This window comes from Dermacentor variabilis, chromosome 5 (genome assembly GCF_050947875.1).
Source record: "Dermacentor variabilis isolate Ectoservices chromosome 5, ASM5094787v1, whole genome shotgun sequence".
NCBI lineage: Eukaryota > Metazoa > Arthropoda > Arachnida > Ixodida > Ixodidae > Dermacentor > Dermacentor variabilis.
In genome coordinates, this window is record NC_134572.1 from 166539979 (window position 1) to 166559238 (window position 19260).

General features: G+C 49.2%; 1 protein-coding gene across 6 annotated transcripts in view; it reads right to left on the reverse strand.

The window, feature by feature from the left end:
• Nucleotides 1-2585: 2585 nt before the first annotated feature.
• Nucleotides 2586-19260, reverse strand: part of LOC142583309 (sodium-dependent phosphate transport protein 2B-like) — a 169382-nt gene continuing 152707 nt past the window's right edge. For all 6 annotated transcript variants that reach the window (XM_075693730.1, XM_075693729.1, XM_075693728.1 and 3 more), the window contains 5 exons: nucleotides 11203-11475; nucleotides 9288-9479; nucleotides 7093-7211; nucleotides 6484-6592; nucleotides 2586-5788 (listed from right to left, as the gene is read on the reverse strand). In XM_075693730.1, the coding sequence (XP_075549845.1) occupies nucleotides 4779-5788; nucleotides 6484-6592; nucleotides 7093-7211; nucleotides 9288-9479; nucleotides 11203-11475 (1703 nt within the window). In that variant the 3' untranslated portion in view covers nucleotides 2586-4778. The remainder of the gene's footprint in view (nucleotides 5789-6483; nucleotides 6593-7092; nucleotides 7212-9287; nucleotides 9480-11202; nucleotides 11476-19260) is intronic.

Genomic DNA, 19260 nt, shown 5'->3' on the forward strand with positions numbered 1-19260 from the left:
TAAGCGTAAAATGTTGAGCAACAGCATGCCGGTGTTGCTGAATTTGTACGAAAGAACTGGTCGCAATGTACGCAGTCCAACACTTTCAGAATTCATTTATTTATTGCTCTCCCCTCTTACGCCCTTATTATGTCAGCGTATGTTGTGAACATCAAATTTACATTGGTCTCTATTTTTACCTGTAACATTTCATTGCTTAATCAAAATATTTTTTCTTTGTTTTTTATGGATTAAACTGTTACAGTTAGCTCTTCTGCTGCCGTGTTTTTGTTTATTGTGCAACGTGCGTGGGGCCACGCAGATACTGTATTGAAGGGAGGTCGAGGGTCACTCAAGCCGCGTCTGTGCGACTAATTCCTCTAACTCCCCTATTTATGCTCCATGTAACTGGGAATTCATCAATAACGAAATAAAGACGCATTCAAGTCAATATGAGGGACGACGGGCTCTAGCACTACTTCAATTTATACGGAATATCTTGCCGTGTGCAAACTGCTCGTAAGCGAACACCAAGAGACCAGAAACCGCTCTGTGCTTTTTAATGAGCTACCCAAAGTAACAGCCAGGCTACTTTGGTGGCCAACTCACCAACGTGAGAATGTATTGCGTGGATACTTCGCTTTAACGCTAATCCCGATTAAACGATATGCTCCCTTCCGAGTTTCATTGCTTGACGCGTAGTGCCCTTCTTGCAGCAGTACTTTTCTTATTCTCCAGGTACGTAGTAAGACTGTTCAACCAGTTACGTTACACTATAGAAGCTCATTTTCCTGGCGAATTCTATGCGAATGGCTCGCAACGGGTATCGCACTCGACTCAGTTCGAGCATGTCTCAACTTGCCATTCCTAGACGGTAAACGCCCAGCTGCAACATGGATGGATGGATGTTATGAGCGTCCCCTTTGGAACGGGGCGGTGGGTTGCGCCACCAAGCTCTTGCTGTTATACTGCCTAATGTCCTACACAAGTTAAAAAAGAAAAAAAAACACAATGAACTCCCACAGCCACATTTTCGGACCCCCTATTGCGAACTTTGCTTTTGTACGTCTCCGTATTTTGTAGTTTCCCTACTTTTCTTCCACCAATCCTCCAATCGCCTCTTACTAATCCCTATTGCGGACATGTTTACTTTTCCACTGTTCTCGCTGAACCCAACGGCTTCAAGGAGGCCAGTGGTGCCTAAATTGACCACTGGGCAGACGTCTTCACATTCTAATAAAACATGCCCCGTCGTTTCCCTAACTTTACCGCAGCAAGCACATGCTTCTTCTTCCTTCTTATATCTCGCTTTAAAAGTGCGTGTTCTAAGGCATCCCGATCTTGCTTCGAAAAGTAATGAACTTCCCTTTGAGTTATCATAAATGGTTTCTTTCCTGATTTCGTTTTTTCCTCTTAAGTAGTTACTCATTGCAGGCTTCTTTTCCATTTCCACCACCCATGAGATCCATTTCAGCCTCTCTTACTTTCCGCTTGACGTTCTTTGTTGCTGTGTTACCCACCCTACAGGTCGCATACCTGCTGGTAATCTTCCTAGTTCTTTTCCTCCACTGTGAATCAATGCTTTTCCTGTACAGATACCTAAATACTCTCCCAGCCCGTTTACTTTCTTCCATATTCCTCAGTCGTTCTTCATAATCGATTTTTCTGTGAGCTTCCCTCACTTCAAAACTAGTCCAGCCCATATCACCCTGCACAGCTTCATTTGTAGTCTTCCCGTGAGCGCCCAATGCGAGGCGTCCCACTGACCTTCGGTTCCCGTCGAGTCCTGATTGTACGCCTGATTTAAAGCAAACAACCGCATTTTCAAGTTCAAGTCCTGCAACAATTACAGCTTTCCACATACCTCGGAGCACCTCGTACCTATTGTATTCAATTGTGCAGAGATGGTGCCACCTGCCGCAGGAAAGAATAGAACGGTGTTCTGCGTTAATTACGCACACACCCACGTGACCAAGGCCCAACGTCGCACTAACGGGAGTAAAAGTAAATTCCTTGCCGTAACATGTCGGGTAGCACCGCGTATTCCTTTTCTTTGTATGCACCACTCCGTCTTGTACACGTGGCGATGCACGACGTTTCGAACCCTGAGCAATGCAGCATCTCGTGAAATAGGCCTCTGAACAGTAAACCACCTTCCTCGCATGCCTCCAGATGTGTGGCGTAAAAAGCCACCAGGAACTTTTATTACAGCTTACCTCAGTGGCTTTCTTCAGGTTGCTGCAGGTAGGACAACCCTTCTGATCTTAGGAGCGTCCGTGTAAGTTCAATAAACCAGACATTCTGACATGAAGAAAGCAAAGCTGTTAAACGGTTTCAAGCAAGAATGTCCAAGTGCTTGGCTCCGCATTATCTCAGATTAGGACAAGCTTCCATTGAACAGTAACGAAACCACCAGGATAAACGCCGTCGTTCATGTCATCGATTTGATTATGTGGGCTCGTTCACTTACGTGACGTCATGGCTCAGACCACGAAGGCTTCGTGTACCACAATCGGCGCAGGCGTTTGAAGATACATGTGAAACGATCGCCTAACGTATCAGTCTCACACGTGGATTGCACTATTACAAAGAGTGAATACATCAAGTTAGAAAAAGGAATTAAAAACATTTTATTTCTGCTTCAGTTTGCGCAACCTTGATTGTACTGATTGAATGCGACTTTTTCTTTCGCTCTTCGAGAGGTTGACACTGAACATAATAAATAATGAAACAGGCTTTTTTTTTCTTTCAAACAGTAAAACAATGCAAAAGATGATCATATCGCAAGATAACGCAATACGCACACGTAACCACTCCAGTATTTCGCTCCTTTGGAAATACAGAGACTCCGGCGCTAGCCGAAAGCGCAAATTGCATTCTGTACACGTTTCACCATCGGTGGGTCCCGGCAAACTGTTATAAACGCGTCACCAGCGCGCTGCCCAGAACAGTCCAAAGAATCTCCGCGGGATCAAACGGAGCAGGCACCCATGGCCTCGTACGCGCGAACTTTGAACTCTTTTCCCGAAGCTCAAAAAAATGAGGGCCGCGCGGAGAGTGGCCAACCTTCTGCTCGGTTTACGCTCGAGCCGCCCATCGCCGCAAGCAGCACCGCACGCTTGCGGTTGCGCGAAAAATTGCACATATCCAGCACTTGCGCACAAATTGCCGTTTACACTGTGTACACAGTTTACACCTTACACATTGTAAACCGAAATTTGTGCACATGTGTTTGATACGTGCAATCTTTCGCGCGACCGCACGCGTGCGGCTTGCGGCGATGAGCGGCAAGAGCGTAAACATGCCCTCAAGATGCGGCTAAGCGATCCGCCGATTCAGTAACAGATGCTGAGCACAGGACTTAGACTGTACAGGGAAGACAGGGACATGACACTTTTGCAGGCACTCCGTAGTAGCGTAGTGTGCACCGATGGCTTGCAGGATGCGCGCGTCGAACTGCCGCCGACGACATAGCGTGAGGTGCACATGCCATTGGGTGGACGAACCAGAAAGCACTTGGCTACGTGTAATGCGAAACACGATCGCGACACCAAGAGATGTGCATGATGCGACGGCAACGAGGTACACGTACGGGGTCTCGAAAATTCAGATGGACGTTTTTTTTTTTTACCTCGAGTAATGTTGTAAGTACCGCACACGAGACGACCTAAGTGTGCACGTCCGATGCCTTGGAATGTATGTTTCTAAGGTAGGCCCTGTGGCGGACAAGCTAGAATGCGAAGAACGCAAAGCCAGTCCGGTCACGTTCCCACATTTACAAGGAGCGGGGGGAAAGGGATGCTCGAGAGTCCGGGTGGTAAAAAGGAATAGATTGCGACAGTGTTGGACGAGAAAAAGTGTTGACGATGAGATGGCCTAATATTATCTAACATTAGGTCGCGTGTAATAAAAAAAAGATAAAACTCTAAAGCGCTGCGGGGTGGCACTTTACGATAAAGGTTGCGCTCCTACCGATTTGCGGGGCAAGACGACCTCCTCCACACGAATGCAGCCACAGAGCACATTCCAAGGTCGTTCTGCATTCCAAGACTGCAGCACCCTTCAACGTCGCTTCGAAGTGCGCGATAAAATGGTGAACAGATTAAAAACCTACATGCTGCCGTAACTATGACTACGAAGTACTGAAAGCGATACCTGCGCCAGAAAGCAGTAAAGTAAGCTTTCTGAATGGCACTTTTTTTCTCTCCTGTATTACAGAGATGTACTACAGCATTTGTGGACGCGAAGTCCGACAGGTGCCTAGAAATCGATATCTAGTACTTTAACGATACTGATGTGAGATCAAAAGCACGAAAGAAGCTTACAGCTCGCTTAGTCGTCGACCTACGTGGTTAACTGTACTACGGCACTGACTACTTTCGCCAACGATGTTTCATAGGTGCCCAAGAAAGACTTATCACAATAGTCTGGCGATCTCTGCCACTTCTACAGGAATACCACGTGGACATCTATAGTAGTATTGTTCGCTACATGGACTACGAGATAGGTGTGGAAAACCTAACGACCACTGGTAACACGCAGCGAGAAAGCAACGTTCGCGGCTAGTGCTCTAATGAAAGTTCTAGGCTACAAGTAAGGCTTCTATGTTGTCAGACACACCCACGAAAAAAACCACGCCAACCACGTTCGCTGGAGCCACTCAAACGCACTCACATATCGCTCGCGCACACATGCACACACATGAAGTCTTATATACAAGGCAGGAGTTCGCGTATATATAATACACATATATATAAAGATGCGCGTATTTACATCACAGCACAGGACCTGCCGGGGCGCTATAGCTGGGTTATAAACGTGGCGCCACCATTCTGCTTGTCTTTAGTCCAGTTGAAAGCAGAGTTCTCGAAGGCCTGTAGGTCAGACTGCGAGTCCGACGGACAGGACGACCGGCGAGATTCGATGAAGTTCATCTGGGACGACACCTCCCGCATCGTGGGCATGACTGAGGCATCGTGCGCCGTCTGGGGCGGGCACAGCCGCTGGCAGCAGCCGCACCGGCCAACGACGGCGCCGATGACGCGGTCGAGCGGGTCGAGCGAACGCATCCACTCGGGCAGCCACAGCCAGTTGCGCAGCTTCTCGGGCAGCACGTGGGGCGCCTTCCGCTGAAGAAGGTTGACGGCGACCACCGCCGCGAGGATGACCAGGATGGGAATGAGAACCACCATGAACACGATCATGCCGGCCATGGAGAGCCCGAACACGGCCGCCGGAAAGAAGAGGAACATGCAGAGCAGGTAGAGAACCGAGAACCAGCGGTACTTGGCGGTCGTGTTGCCCAGGATCTTGGCCAGCTGGATGGGGAAGCGAGTGAAGGGCAGCGGGTAGAACATCAAGATGCCCAGCACGTTGAAGAAGAGGTGGCAGAAGGAGATCTGCAACGTGTACTTGATGCGGCTCGAGTCCGCGGCGAGCGCCGCCAGGATGCCCGTGGTCGTGGTGCCGATGTTGGAGCCCAGGGTCAGCGGGTAGATGCGCTCGAGGCTGATGACGCCGATGCCCGCCAGTGGCGTCAGCGCCGAGGTGAAGATGGAAGAGCTCTGCACGAGGATGGTCATGATGCAGCCGAGCAGGATGGCGAGGTAGCCGACCAGCACTGAGTAGGGGAACCTGTACTCGGCGTTCACGGTAGTCTTGATGATGACCGCGATGCGACCGCGAAGCATCGAGTGCAGCAGCTTGACCATGAGGATGAGGCAGACGCAGAGCGTCAGCAGGGAAATGCCCAGCAGCAAGAGGCCAACGAAGCTGTCTTGCCAGTCCAGGGAGGCCAGGGCGAATTTGCCTGCAAGCAAGGGCGGTACATGTTGGCCGCGTGTCTTCCCGCACACCGAAGCATAGAAGTAAGCTTCACTTCGCGTTGCAAGCATTGCAGCTGAGTTAGCAGAACTCGCTATGCGAAGCAACAAGGGCCGCTCGACGTCACGTCGTACGTCACACATATTGCCGTCACGACCGTGCTACGTACGTGGCGAGCGGCTTTTCGAACTCTGATTGGTATCAAAGGTACAGGTCATCTAGCACAGAGGTCAACTCATTCGCGCTTTGGCATTGGATTGCAGGGTGCTAAGTTATGGAGTGCCAAGGTTGAGAGACCGCTGACAAAACAGCGTAATATTGCGCATGACTAACAGTAAAATGTTTCAAGTTAAAGTGACTGCTTATCATCGTCTCTCTCTTCTCGTCGCTTGTGTTCGGGAAGTGGCGAATTAATCTTAATATCGCGTACTCATACATTCCCACTATTCCGCATTGTATTACTGTAAAACTACAGGCGTTCATGAGGCTTAGGATGTCAATACGCTTAATTTTAGCCTTAAGATTGTTTAACACCCGAGTGTCAAAAATTGTATTCCCGCTCTAATTCCGAAGTGGTAGCAAGAGAAGTTGCACCGACGTATGTCACGCTCTAGCCGATAGGTTCTGAAGATCAAGCCCACACTTGGAGAACAATATGTGACAGCGAATTATTGTACTTACAATGTGTGACACATCCATCGCTGGTCGCGTTGCAACACCGTTTGATCAAAGATTGGTTGTAGTATGTCTCGTCCCCAATAGCAACTTTCTCGATGACCTTTTTGTCCAACTAAAGAAAGAAACAAAATCACCAATAAGCATTTCCGAGACGCAATGAGCCACCGAATAATGGCAGCACAGTTTACAGGCGCCAGACTGCAAAACGTCGGTGCAGTCGTAAACAGTCAAAGCTTTAAGTGAAAGGCGTAGAGTGGAACGAATTACAAAGTTATCGGCGTAAAGACTGGCTGTGCCCTTTGACTCGTAAAGCGTAGCTATATGGTTGAAGGCCCCAAAGCCAAAATCGCAGTTTCTAGCACAACACCACAGTGTACAACTACACTTTGAAAGTGAAACTGCGTCAAATAACCGAATATTTGTTTCTTTACCAATGTGTATTTTATTTAGCTAATAAATATGCACATAGCAAGCTGCCTGCAATGCATTCTCTACAATGTAGCTGCACACTGAGCTGGTGCGATTATGAAATTTTTTTTTTCAAATGCACGTAAAATTTATTGCAAGGGGAGTACCGCGTTCTTCAATCGGAAATGAGACACGCCACCATACCTGAATAATAAGGCTCGTAAACGGCTTCGTCAAGACTTGCAAGAAGTCCCTGTTAGCATTTTTGTTAGTCGTCCAGTTGGTGGAGTTCATGATTGCGCTGGTCAAGTGGTAGAGCACACCTGTGGTTACAAACAAACAAGCAAAAACAAATTACACATTAATACGTGTTCCTGTAGCGAAAAAAAGAAAACATTGTGTCACGAGGTTTAACGTCGTACGGCAACTCTGAATGACGCCGCAGCAGAGGGCTCCAAATTACGAACGCTCAGCGTGCTCACCGCGCACCCAAATTGAATTAGACGAGCATGTTTGCTTGTCGCCTCTATAAAAGTGCGGCCGCAGTAGCCGGGATTCGAGCCCACGACCTCGCGCTCAGCAGCAAGAAAAGCACAGCCATTGCTGCTGCTGGAAAAAAATTAATGCAGTGAAGTCGCTCGGATTACATGCTACCGAAGTGCAGTGACGTTCTCGTATGCTGCGAGAACGTTATGGCAAACGAGGAATTTTGGTCGAAATAAAACCGGCTCAGTCGACTCGCCCCCAGTGCGCAGGCGCGCAAACTGGAATTTCCGAAGAGATTCATGCGTTCGTGTGTAACCACATCGATTCCGCAATGGACAAACCTAACAGGTGCCTCTCGAGGCCTTGGAACGACAGTACGCTCTAGCTCACGGCATTCCCGGAACCTATGCGCCGGAGAAATTAAAGGGACAGTTGTACGGGCATGCGTGACAACCGCCGTGTTTTCTGTTAGTACTATTCTGAAGAGAGAACGACATGCCTAACGATAAGAACACGTGCTATGCACGACGGCGAAGCGTGTAACGAAGGTGACACGCTAGCGTATTTAACCTATCATTCGTCGGCATTTGTAACAAGCATCGCAAATTTGAAGCGCGAGCGAGTACAAAAATAACTAGAGCACGTCTTTGCTCATCAACGGTATCCGACATATGACTCTGGGCCGTCAGTCTCGCAAGCCAGATCCTGCAGCTATATACTTCGCAACAATCGCGGACGCCAAAGTACGAGCTCCGATGAACAAATTACTGGTATGCGTTGTCTTTCGACGCCAATCACATCTTTTCTGATAGCCTATGCGAGTGTTACATTCGCAGGGATCTACAGGACTGACTTCTGAACTAGTTGGTGTATCATATTTACTGGACAAATCAGCGCCAAAATTTGGGCACAGGAAAAAGATGAACAGAAGCGGTAGTCCTCCTTGCATCTGTGCCTATTTTTTTTGCGCTACGTTTTCCAGTCAAAACGCGGGTCCTAGTTCGCGGCGTCGATGATGAAGAGGGTGGGGAAGTCGGACAGGTATACAAATTTCGAGAAAAACACAAGAGGTGATGAAATAGACTTGAAGGCTATATTAGGCGAAGCCAAAGGTTAAGCTAGGTGTGACCAAGGCACGACAAAGGAGCTCTATTGCTTGCCGACTACTCCGGAGCTCTCAATGAAGTTTTTGCTAGTCCCTCACACCCTGTTCGACGAACAAACTTGCCCAGCCAATGAAGTGGATTTCGGAAAACTCCAACAAGTGGTAGACAGCGAAAGAGAAGTTTTAACGTTGGCATCCGGAGGGACAAGTATTTGAGGCAACTCCGCTACCATTGTCGGCGAGTTGGCCACGAGTTTAAGGCTCCGGAACATTTCCCCAAACAGAATTTTGTACGCCGTCTTTTTCCAAAAGCTTATTCACGGATGTTTGCCTTCCTCCTTTGTAGCGGTTTCTTCTAACGATTCGTTGGTTAATTGGCTCGGACTGCGTTCGCTAACAGCCCTGGTTTTTGCGCTGGTTAGTCACGATGCAATCATACCAACTCGCCCTGCCTTCGGTGCTTCTACACATTGCAGAATGGTACGCACATTCCACACGCATTGGCTGACCTTGGCCCTGTGGGTCAGAACAAACAAGAAAGATAATGTTGACTGAAAGGGTTATATCCTGGCTACATGCGTGGCATGCCACTCCACGTGTAATACACGACGAATGGTGAAAAAAAATGAAAGCGAGAAGATAAAACCAGCACTCGCGAAAGGACACCAAAGCAAGCAAGCCATGCACAGGAACACGCCGAGTGGGCGCCGGAAGATTTACAGGCAGGGAGGGGGAACGCGACAGGTGTGTGTGTGTGTTCGGCAACGCGCATGCGGCTGCACGGCAGTGACGTGACAAGAGAGCTCACCGAAGGCGACCTCCAAGGGCAGCAGGACGATGACCGTAAGCCAGTTGAACATGTCGTGCACGGTGGCAGCGGCGAAGGCCCTGCGGAACTCGTTTCGCTCGCCGCTCTGCATCAGCGACACGATGGTGTTGGTCACCGACGTGCCGATGTTGGCGCCCATGATGATAGGTATGGCGTCGCGAACCTGGATCACTGAGAAACGAGGGAGGAAAAGAAAAGCGAACGCAACAGTCAGCGCGCGCCATCGCTTCAGAACGACTGCAACGCGGCGAAACACACTCTTGGGACTCGGACGGCTCTGGCGACAGCGGCCTTGAAAATAAATGGGGTCTTGGCGACAAACACGTTAGCAGCGGCATCTAAAATTTTGTGTTGGTCGTCGACTCTGAACAATTTGACGGGCCGCATCGGCCGCTGGATACCTCGTCTGCACTTTCACCATCGCCGCCCCCCCCCCCCCCCCATGCTGTTTGACAAAGGGTGGCTAGCAGCATGAGATTCCGTTAGTACCGGTACACAGCTGATGTCTGCGTCAATCACCGATACTGCAATTTCTGCAGGCGTGCCTAGCATTTGCTTACGTTAACGATACCGCAGTAACGATATGTTGCCAATAACGGTCGGTAAATACAGAAACATCCACTTGCGTGCTAACTGGTCACATAAATAGACCGTATGTAACTGTGCGACTACCATCGCATATCAGACATATGGCGACAAAATTTTTGGGAATATCAGAAGTTCCAGATTAGTTAAAATAAATTCTGCACAGCAAACGATGTCGATGTGCGCTGCACAACATATTCATGTACAAGTACGTAATCGCGTTCCCTATACTGACAAAATATTTCATGATCTACAAAGGACCGCCGCGAGCTTACGTTAAACGATATTACTCTCTTGCATGCAATATAATTGGCAGTCGCCAAGCCCCATCTACCTTACAGTAAAAGCAAAGGTCGAGGACCTCACTAGCTTTGCAAATTTCATAATGCAACACACTCTTTAGTTGTGTTTCTTTTAATGATATTATCTAAGCCAGTTATTTTTGTCAGATTAGTAGCTACTACGCAGTTTTGCGGTCACCGAGACACGGGTGTGCACATATACTCGCATGAGAGCACTTTTTGAATTAGTCGTTTTCACGGTGCGTCGTTCCGAGAAAACAAAAACAGCGTCGACCATGCGGGAGGGCATAGTGTATTTCTGTGTGGCACGCTAGAAGTCAGTCATGAAAATGATAAGTGCTTAAGACTTTTGAAACATGAATATGGTTGCAAGCGGATGCACGGTATGCAAGAATCATTGTATCGGTCGGCTACGAACCAGGCACGAACCAGAGTGAACTGGAGGACACAAGAAACGCTATGCTCGCAAGTACGAGAACAATTACTTTTGGGCAAGAAGCTGCGCCCGAAAAGTGTACGGCAGGTTGAAGAGTGCGGACCGCTTTTACACTGGCCAATCAGTTCTGCAGAAATCCGCAAGGTGGAGCAAATAGTTTCATGAAATGAAAAAAAAAATTATCGATCTGATGAACAGCAAATTAAACCACACTGTGGTTTTCTGTCGAACTGACTTTCTATATTTAGTGTCCCCCTGCACTTCGACTTGCTGGCCAACTCGACTTCGCCATGCGACGTGTTAGCCTCGATCGTGGTTAGCGCTGATGGTAGAGCAACCATCTTCAGAAAGGCGCTGGTTCCGGGTTCGATTCCCGGACCAGAACCAATTCTATCACCGCGAAGTTCTGTAGCTTAGTGCTGTGCGCTGGTGCATGACCATTTTCTTTCCCCTTGCACGCTTTCCCAATTTTCCCAAAGGGTTCTCGTGTTTCTTGAATTTCCTTTAACGGGCACTTACGCACGAGCAGGCACACAACAATTCCACGACAAGGCTCCAGCCCAACACTCACGGTTCGCGCCGACCATGGTGATGATGATGGAGGACGAGGTCGAGGAGCTCTGCACGAGTACGGTGGAGAGGACGCCGATCATGAGGCCGACGACGGGGTTCTTGAGGACCTCGTTCTGCTGCATCACCTTGCCGGCCGTCTTGCCGCCGACCAGGCGGAAGGCCGAGCTGAGGAAGTCCAGCGAGCAGATGAACATGTAGAGCAGTGCGACCAGGCACAGGCCCTTGCACAGGCCCAGCGCCACCCGCTGGATCTTGCCGCCAGGGCTGAGCTCTGCGCACGCAACAAAGACAGAACGGGAAGAGCGACAGTTGCTAAGAGGCTGCGCCGGTTACGATGAAACGACCAACCACACCGCCTACTGATACTGATGCGAATAGTTGTCAACAGGTAACCGTTTCATCAAAGAACGAGATAGCAGAGAAAGAAAGACAGCTGGCTTGTTTCACAGGCGTTCTCTGTAGCATTGGGCGACACTGTACAGCTCCGCTTCCATAGTCTTACTACACACTCATGAATTCACAGGCGATCAAACGAAATAAAGACATGGAAAAGAGTAGCAGACAAGGAAACAGCTGCTTGCTATTGGCACGGAAATATCTTAAATGCTTACTACGAGCACTGTATCCTTACCTCAGGATTTGGTGCACGAAAGCACAAGTTGCCCCAAAGAGATCTGTTTATCGGCAGAAATATCTGCAATTAACCGATAAACTGTACGCGATGGCCGAAAATGTGAACACACAAAATGTTAATGCAACTTTACGACAACCTTACAAACCAAACTGATGCACCTGTATACAATTCTTACGTGCTTCTGCGAGGGAGCACGTGATTAAACTTGAAAACCGATAAACAAGCTTACTCTACATAGGCTTATGCATTAAGCTTTATACTATGCTGCAGGTTCACTTTTGCCCCCTTACGGAAAAAGTACATCTACAGTGTTGACCACGCATGTCCAGAGCACGCTTTTGAGGAACCACCTGCGGGGCGAGAAAATTCAGCAAGCGCCGACATTTACATTTTTGGAACGTCGCCTCCAATACTAATGTTAATATTTTCGGCATGAGAAGGTTGGCTAACATATGCTGGAGTTATCGCTGCTGCAGAAAAGCTTGTTTTTCAATGGACTTGTCAAACTACAATATACAGACAGATTATTCATTCCGTGGCCCTCATGTTAGAGAATTAACTGGCTCGTCCACGGTACTAACGTGCCCTAGTAGAACAGCGAGAATGCACTGTCAGGAAATCACAATATACACATTGTATAGAGAAGGTACGTGTACGAAAGAAGTGCCACAGAAAGACAAATGGTGTGACCTTTCCTCATTAGTTGAGTGGGATATTCGCATCGCGACTACAAGCAAGATGTCACTGAGATTCATGCAGGTCAATTACGCTTGTGCAGATGGCTACCAGTTTGCGCTCCATTATTCAGTGGGGAACCAGAAAACAAACATCCGAGTCACATGAGTAGTCTCTTTCGACGAGCGACGAGCGTTAGAATATAGCTTCGTCATAACGCACAAAATTGTTAAACCTGCCAACGACTAACGACTAACTAACACCGACACAGAAGGTCTAACACTGACACAGCGTCGGCAATGACGCCTTACTCGGTGAAGTTCCAAGAACGCCTCACAACAGTGCATTCGCCCGCGAGCGCGCTGGCGCATACTTGCACAAGTGATCATTCAGCGCTGCTTGTGTACCTTTCATACGTGACAGTACATGAAACCGTACAGCGGAGAATAACAACATCTACAACAACAACAACTACTACTACACAAAAAAGACGACTGTTTACATTCACTCTAGTGGGCTCACTGAACTACTTGGTGAGGTGAATAGTCTTCACCTTCCAGCGACCCTTCAGAGCGGGCGAGATCGAAGCAGAGCGCAAATAACCTTTAAGGACATTGCGCAAGGGCTAATTGTCGGCCGCGAAGACGTCTGTCTTGCGCAATTGGCCCCCGGCCAACAGCACACGCAAAAAAAAAGAACAGTGACAATAGGACAGATAGCACACTGCCAGCATTAAACGTCACGCCTGTCATTGGGGACAGGTTTACGCCAGCCGTAACGTATGGCGCGTTCATACGTACTTATTTTTTATACCACGTTCCAGGTGCCGCGGCCGGGCAAGTTGTGCAAAATAACAAATCAAGGTGCTGATCAGTGAAATACTTTCAGTCAGGTCGCAGTGGCAGTTCTATGGAGTAGGTTGCGATGTCGCGACATCTACAGGAACTTTTAGAGTCGAGCTGTCCGCTTTGGAAAACAGGCGGACGAATGCAACGCGCTAAAATCCACTATTTTCAAATTGTTGCCTAATCTCTGCCCCATTCAGACATGGATTGCTAACTTTCTCGCGTCATTAGCCACGAAGTACGCGGTACTACACGTAGCTGACTTGAGGGCCAATTTGTCACTGCACAGACGGAAGGAGTGTTTGCGCTCTTAAGACCGTAAATTTTACAGCGAGCACTCTAACGCTCCCACTATATTTTGCACCAAGTGAAACGCGTCGTCTCTAAGGTTCTCATTATCAGCACACTTTTTCTTGCACATTTTACCATTTCTTCGTGTCCTTTCTGTGGCGAATATTACGGCAACGTCAGTTGCCAACTGTTCCAATATCGTGAAATAAATCAGTGATACCATGCAGGCGCTTAGCGATGCTTCATTTTAGACCTCTGAATATCCCCATCTCAACGTGAATTTGATAGCCCCGGGAAATAATCCGAGCCATACCCCCTAATGCACCCAAACGCCAGCTGTGCGAGCAACTAATGATTACTTCGACGAGACCGTGTGTCATTAGTGTAATAATTTATAGGACTTTAGGTGCCAAAAACTACACCTTGGCTATGAGGAATGCTGCAGAGTGTGGGTGAGGGCGGTGCTCCGAGTTAACTATAACCAGCTAGTGTTGCTTACACTAGCTGGTAACCTGACATGCACGCGTTCCACCCTACCAGAACGCAACCGCCGTAGCCGGGGGAATCGAACCGTGGACTACGTGCTCAACAGCTGAACGCCAGAGCCACCGAGCCACGGCGGTGGGCATGGCTCGGTGGCTCCAAGGGGCCCAAATAAGTTACGAACAGACATGGCGTAACTCGACAAGGCGTTATTTGCTGCGACACAGATTGCAAGGGCCGCCTTGCAAACAAGTCGGACGTGTCTACGGAGAACGTTTTTCTTTTTTAATCTTTTCTTTTTGTACAAACGCCACTGGACAAGTCATCCATTACGACAGGAAGCGGTAATACACAAGCTATTCTTGTGAGTTGAATCGCGCTTTTAAGATACCATGTTACCAGCCTCTGCGCCTGCTTTAACGATTGTGATAATAACGAGCATCTGATATAATTTCCGTAGCTTACTACGCCCAACGCCCCGGCACACAGTGTTTGCTGATCGGCCGGGACGTAATCAGCCGCAGTGAAAAGCATCTCGAACAAAAAGAAAGAAAAACGAAACAGCACGCGAGCCCTCGGCCTTTTTTTTTCCTCTGTGAGGACAACACGGAGTCTTTCTCGCTGCTCTCGCGTCTCGCTGCTGCAGCAGATTGGGCGGGAACCAGTGATGCGAGCCGCACCCCACGGTCGACCTTTGGGAGGCGCGCGCCAGCGCTTTCGAGACTCGTCTGCGCCCAAGGTCGTTCCATGGCGAGCCACTGGTATCGATCCGGGGCTCTCCGCCAAAACGATGACGGCATGGCTGCAGCTCCCTAGACGCAACGAGCGGCCTCCGGGCCATAAACACGCGCGAACGCACACACGACCGCGCTGAGTGGAAGACGAACGCCGACTCCTACGTCAGCTAAAACGTAGCGCAAACGGATCAAAAGGGCACCTAACTATCCCCATAACTGCTGGAATTCGAGGGGCGAACGCGGGACAGGGTCTGCCGGCCTTAAACTCGTTAACGTATCCACAGAAGTCTTAGTTGTTACCAAAAACACGTCTAAAACGGCCGTAAGTGAGAATATTATAGCCAAGCACAGAAGCCATACGTGCTGTCCCTCCGAAGGAACAAAATGGAATCGACACTCCGGGCTACTCGAATGCGGATGTGGGAGGGTCTCGTCTAACGACCTTGTGGCATATAATAAACATCACGGAACACTCAAATCTCAAATCGTCGTCGGGTTATATCGTTTGCGAGCATGAATCATGGGTCTTGTAATACAGAGTCGAGTACCGTAGTTCACAATAAATACGGGATAGCTTTGTGCGGAACTTGCTCAGCAGTGCGGACCGACATCTAAAAATTTAGCATTTTACTGTAGTGTCCGTAAGCCAGGCACGAATGACTTGGCGCACACTCTTCTTACAAAGTACAGCATGTCTTGAGTCCAGTAGTACTCGTACTATGATATAACGTGTTGTCCTTTGTCTTCCTGTTTTGTTTTGTTTTTACTTTTTTTTTCAATTAATGCATCACCAATCCAATCGAATCCAACCAAAAGCTCCTTTCAGCGGAAATCTGAGAGCTTGATTCCATTCTGTGTGTACATGTGTGTGATATCCACGCTCATGTGATTAATCGTCATGATACATGATTAGAGTATACATTAAGCACAGATGTAAGGTGACGATAACGAGCTCAGAGGTATAAGCCACCACTTTGATTCAAAGATTCAAAGGGGGTGCTCACCATATCCCTCCATTTATCCACAGGGTCGAGGTGCAGTAGTGAATGGAGCAGTGTATATCTACCACGTGCATGCTCCATTGTTCGCGTGCGACCGACCCCTGCTTCTCTTTACGCTTTTCTCGTTTCTATGCCTTTGACCACGCGTTCCAGCGCATTTAAATGTTTTGTGTGTCGCAATAATAAATCAGTCGTCCGTCAGCGCAAGGTGCCGTTTTCTATGTGGCTTCACCTCTGCCCGTGTCGTTGGCGCCTGTTCCGGTTGAATGTGGATAACCCATACTAGCCGATGCGTTCAAGTTAATGCATTGTAGGATACGATGGTGGGAGTCGCGCTCGAAGCGTGCTCGACGAAAAAAGTCGAGGCGCGCGCAGGTACATCTTTAGCCGCAAACATGTAGACCCATCTGAAGAAGTCGGCGAGATCCCACATGCGGTACAAGTTGTTCGTCGCGTGTTCGGTTACGTGGCCACCCAGACATGCGCTGGGAGCTAGGACGGGTGTAACAAGAACCAGTCGGCTGGGATGCCCGCGGCGTAGTCTGCGGGGTCGCCGGAATTTCAGAACGCGTAAAAGCGGAACCGCCGCCGTCTTCATTCCAACACGCGCACACCTTAGTGGGTATACCGTCGTTCCCCTCAAGTGCGCGCATCTTGAAACCAGATTAAAAGGGGAGAAAAAATTTTGGGGGCAGCCGCGGGGGTATGCATGAAACGGCTTAAATTAGCTGGCATTCGTACGTCTCCTTTACGCAGTGTGTTACACGCAGAACGATGCGAAAGTAGTTGCAGTTTGATATGTTTACCGCCTAACTTGTGCCCACAGTTATTGCCCACAAACGTAGGGCGATTGATCCCTCGCTCCAAGGGCGAAATAAAGAAAGCGATCTAAAAGATAAGAGGCACGAAGACAATAAAGGATATGCCGCGTTAGGATAACGGAACGTTTGAATATTTCTCTTCGTGTTCGAGAAATAAGCAATTTCAGCGCGCTAGGTACTTGTCGTGAAGCATAGCTTTTTTTTTTTTTTTGGCTTTACGATGCACAAGCGCTGTCGGAAATTACAGCAGCATCATTTGATGATAGGATACGTCTAGAGTATCCAGACCACGTGTACAGGTATGCTGGCCACGTCACGTGTTGCGTAGAATAGATGACAAATATTTCACCGTCGTGCCTAGGCAAAAAGAAACGCTGCGGAGGGCGGCAGATAATCACAGAGAACGGTGAGACCAAGAAAACTGAGGGGGAGGTTTTTTCTTTTTTTTTTCGTAGCGACTGCATCATAGCGGGCAGGTAGCGCTATCAACCAAACTCGCACATACTAAAGCGCTCATGCCGTCCGTAGTCTAACGGTCGCAGTCGGAAACGAAACTTTAAAAGAGATGAGGCCATAAACGGTGCGCAGAAGATTACTGTACAAGTTAGCGAACGCCGGCAAACGCCATCAGGAAGCGTGGGCATACCAAGACAAACTTGGCGCGGTAGAAAACAGCAAGAAAAAAGAAAAAAAAAAGTCACAGCGTCAGTACACAGAGAGGGAGCGCTGAGCCAGTGTCTGGACGACAGATAAGCGACGCCCCATCATCTTGTCGCCCCCGACGACCCGAATAGGAAGGCGACCAAACGAATCGCACCCTTGGCACGTGCTCGGGGCGTAATACCGACAGAAATGCGCGCGACGCGCCATGAAAAATCTGCATCGCAGGATATGCGATCGATCTGCGTACGCGCATTGTCAGGGAAGCCTGATTACGCGAACATCGGGCGGATATAGTATGCAAGGACTCGTGTCGCCCGATTGCGTTCTTTATCATCAGCCGCTCACGATCGGCTAATTGTGGTGATAACGCTGCCGGAACGCGGGTCGGATCACCGATGAAGCCCGAGATGGGAAGGTGGAATGGAATCGCGACAGCGCGACCTCGACCAATCACATTCCAGATGCTAGAGTATCCTAAATCTCGGGAGCTACAGGCGACACGTACGCCTCTCGGCACGTCAAACCTGAAACGAAAGTCCGAAAATCCGTAAAAACGTGCTAAATGTGTGTGTGTAGGGGGGGGGGGGGGGGGCATTAGAGGGCTTGATTAGAACTTCGATACGTATTTGCCTTAAACTAACCCTCTCTATAGTCTGACGCTACGTTGAGTCCATGTACAAATTTTTAAGGTTTTGCGTTTTCATGTTTCGGTTGCATTTCGATGTCCCGAGGCCTGATCGGCATCGTTATGTTACAGAATACGTTTATTCCTCAACTAATATACGGACCTACTCTGTTAGTTGATCCACCAGAACTTGACGGAACGGAGAGATCGGTTTCGTTGTCTAGTAGTAAATAGTTGAACCGCTATAGTGCCCCCGCTGCCAATTGGAGCGTCAGATGCGTTTCTGCTGACTGCCGCGAATGTTGACACAGCCCTGCCGGTACGAAAACTTCGATGAAAAGAGGAATGTGGCGAACCTTCATTAGCTGCGAATTTCGGGTTAAATACACGCGCGGCGCCGAAACCGAGGCTACAATTTCGAGCCCCAAGAGCCTCTCTGGCGTCGCTCCACAGAAAAAAAATGAGCTCGTCACCGCCAGTGATGTCAGGTGCGCATGACAGCATTCCCTCCCCCTCTCCCCTCCCCTACGCAGATTCAAAAGCGCGCCAGGCCAGGGACGCAGACGCATTTGTCCTGCTCTGCTTTTCTGCCTTCCTCTTCAAACGCAGCTGTCAGGGCGAGGGCGATATTTCAGCAGGACGCGCAACGGTGGGCGCGACCGCGCAGACACCTGGCACCGCACCAGCTGCCGGCGCCACGAGAAGCCAGTCGATCCTCAAGAGAGCAGAAGCACATGCGTTGAACTCGACAGAGAGAGAGAGAGAGAGAGAGAGAGAGAGAGAGAGAGAGAGAGAGCTTTCCGTCTACGGCCGTCGCGCTACTAAGGGCGCTGGATACGCAACGGCGGCGACCTGTTAAGAGACGCACGGGTGCGGCGCCAAGTACATTTTGGCACCGAGAGGCGATCCTTTGCCCAATCGTTCTATCCCCCCCAGTGCTCGCGAAACGCGTGACTCCGATGCTGTCGTCAATTTGCGACCTTGAGGGAGAGGACGAAGATACGAGCAACAGGTTGACAAAAATGACTCCCCGTTCGGTATTTCCCGAAGCGCATGCTGACCGAGCTGTTTCTGTACCGGAAGCCCCGGCATTCGTGACTCCGCGAGATCATTGCTACAGCGCGCGTGCTAATGCGACAGCTAGACGCATGGAGTCCTGCAGCTACGTAGGGCAGCTTGCAGTCTTGCATGGACTGTGCCTCCCGTAGTTCGAATCGGTGAAAGACATCTGTCGTGGTACACCAAGCTCCAGTAATGTATACGGCAGCTTACAGCTAGCTC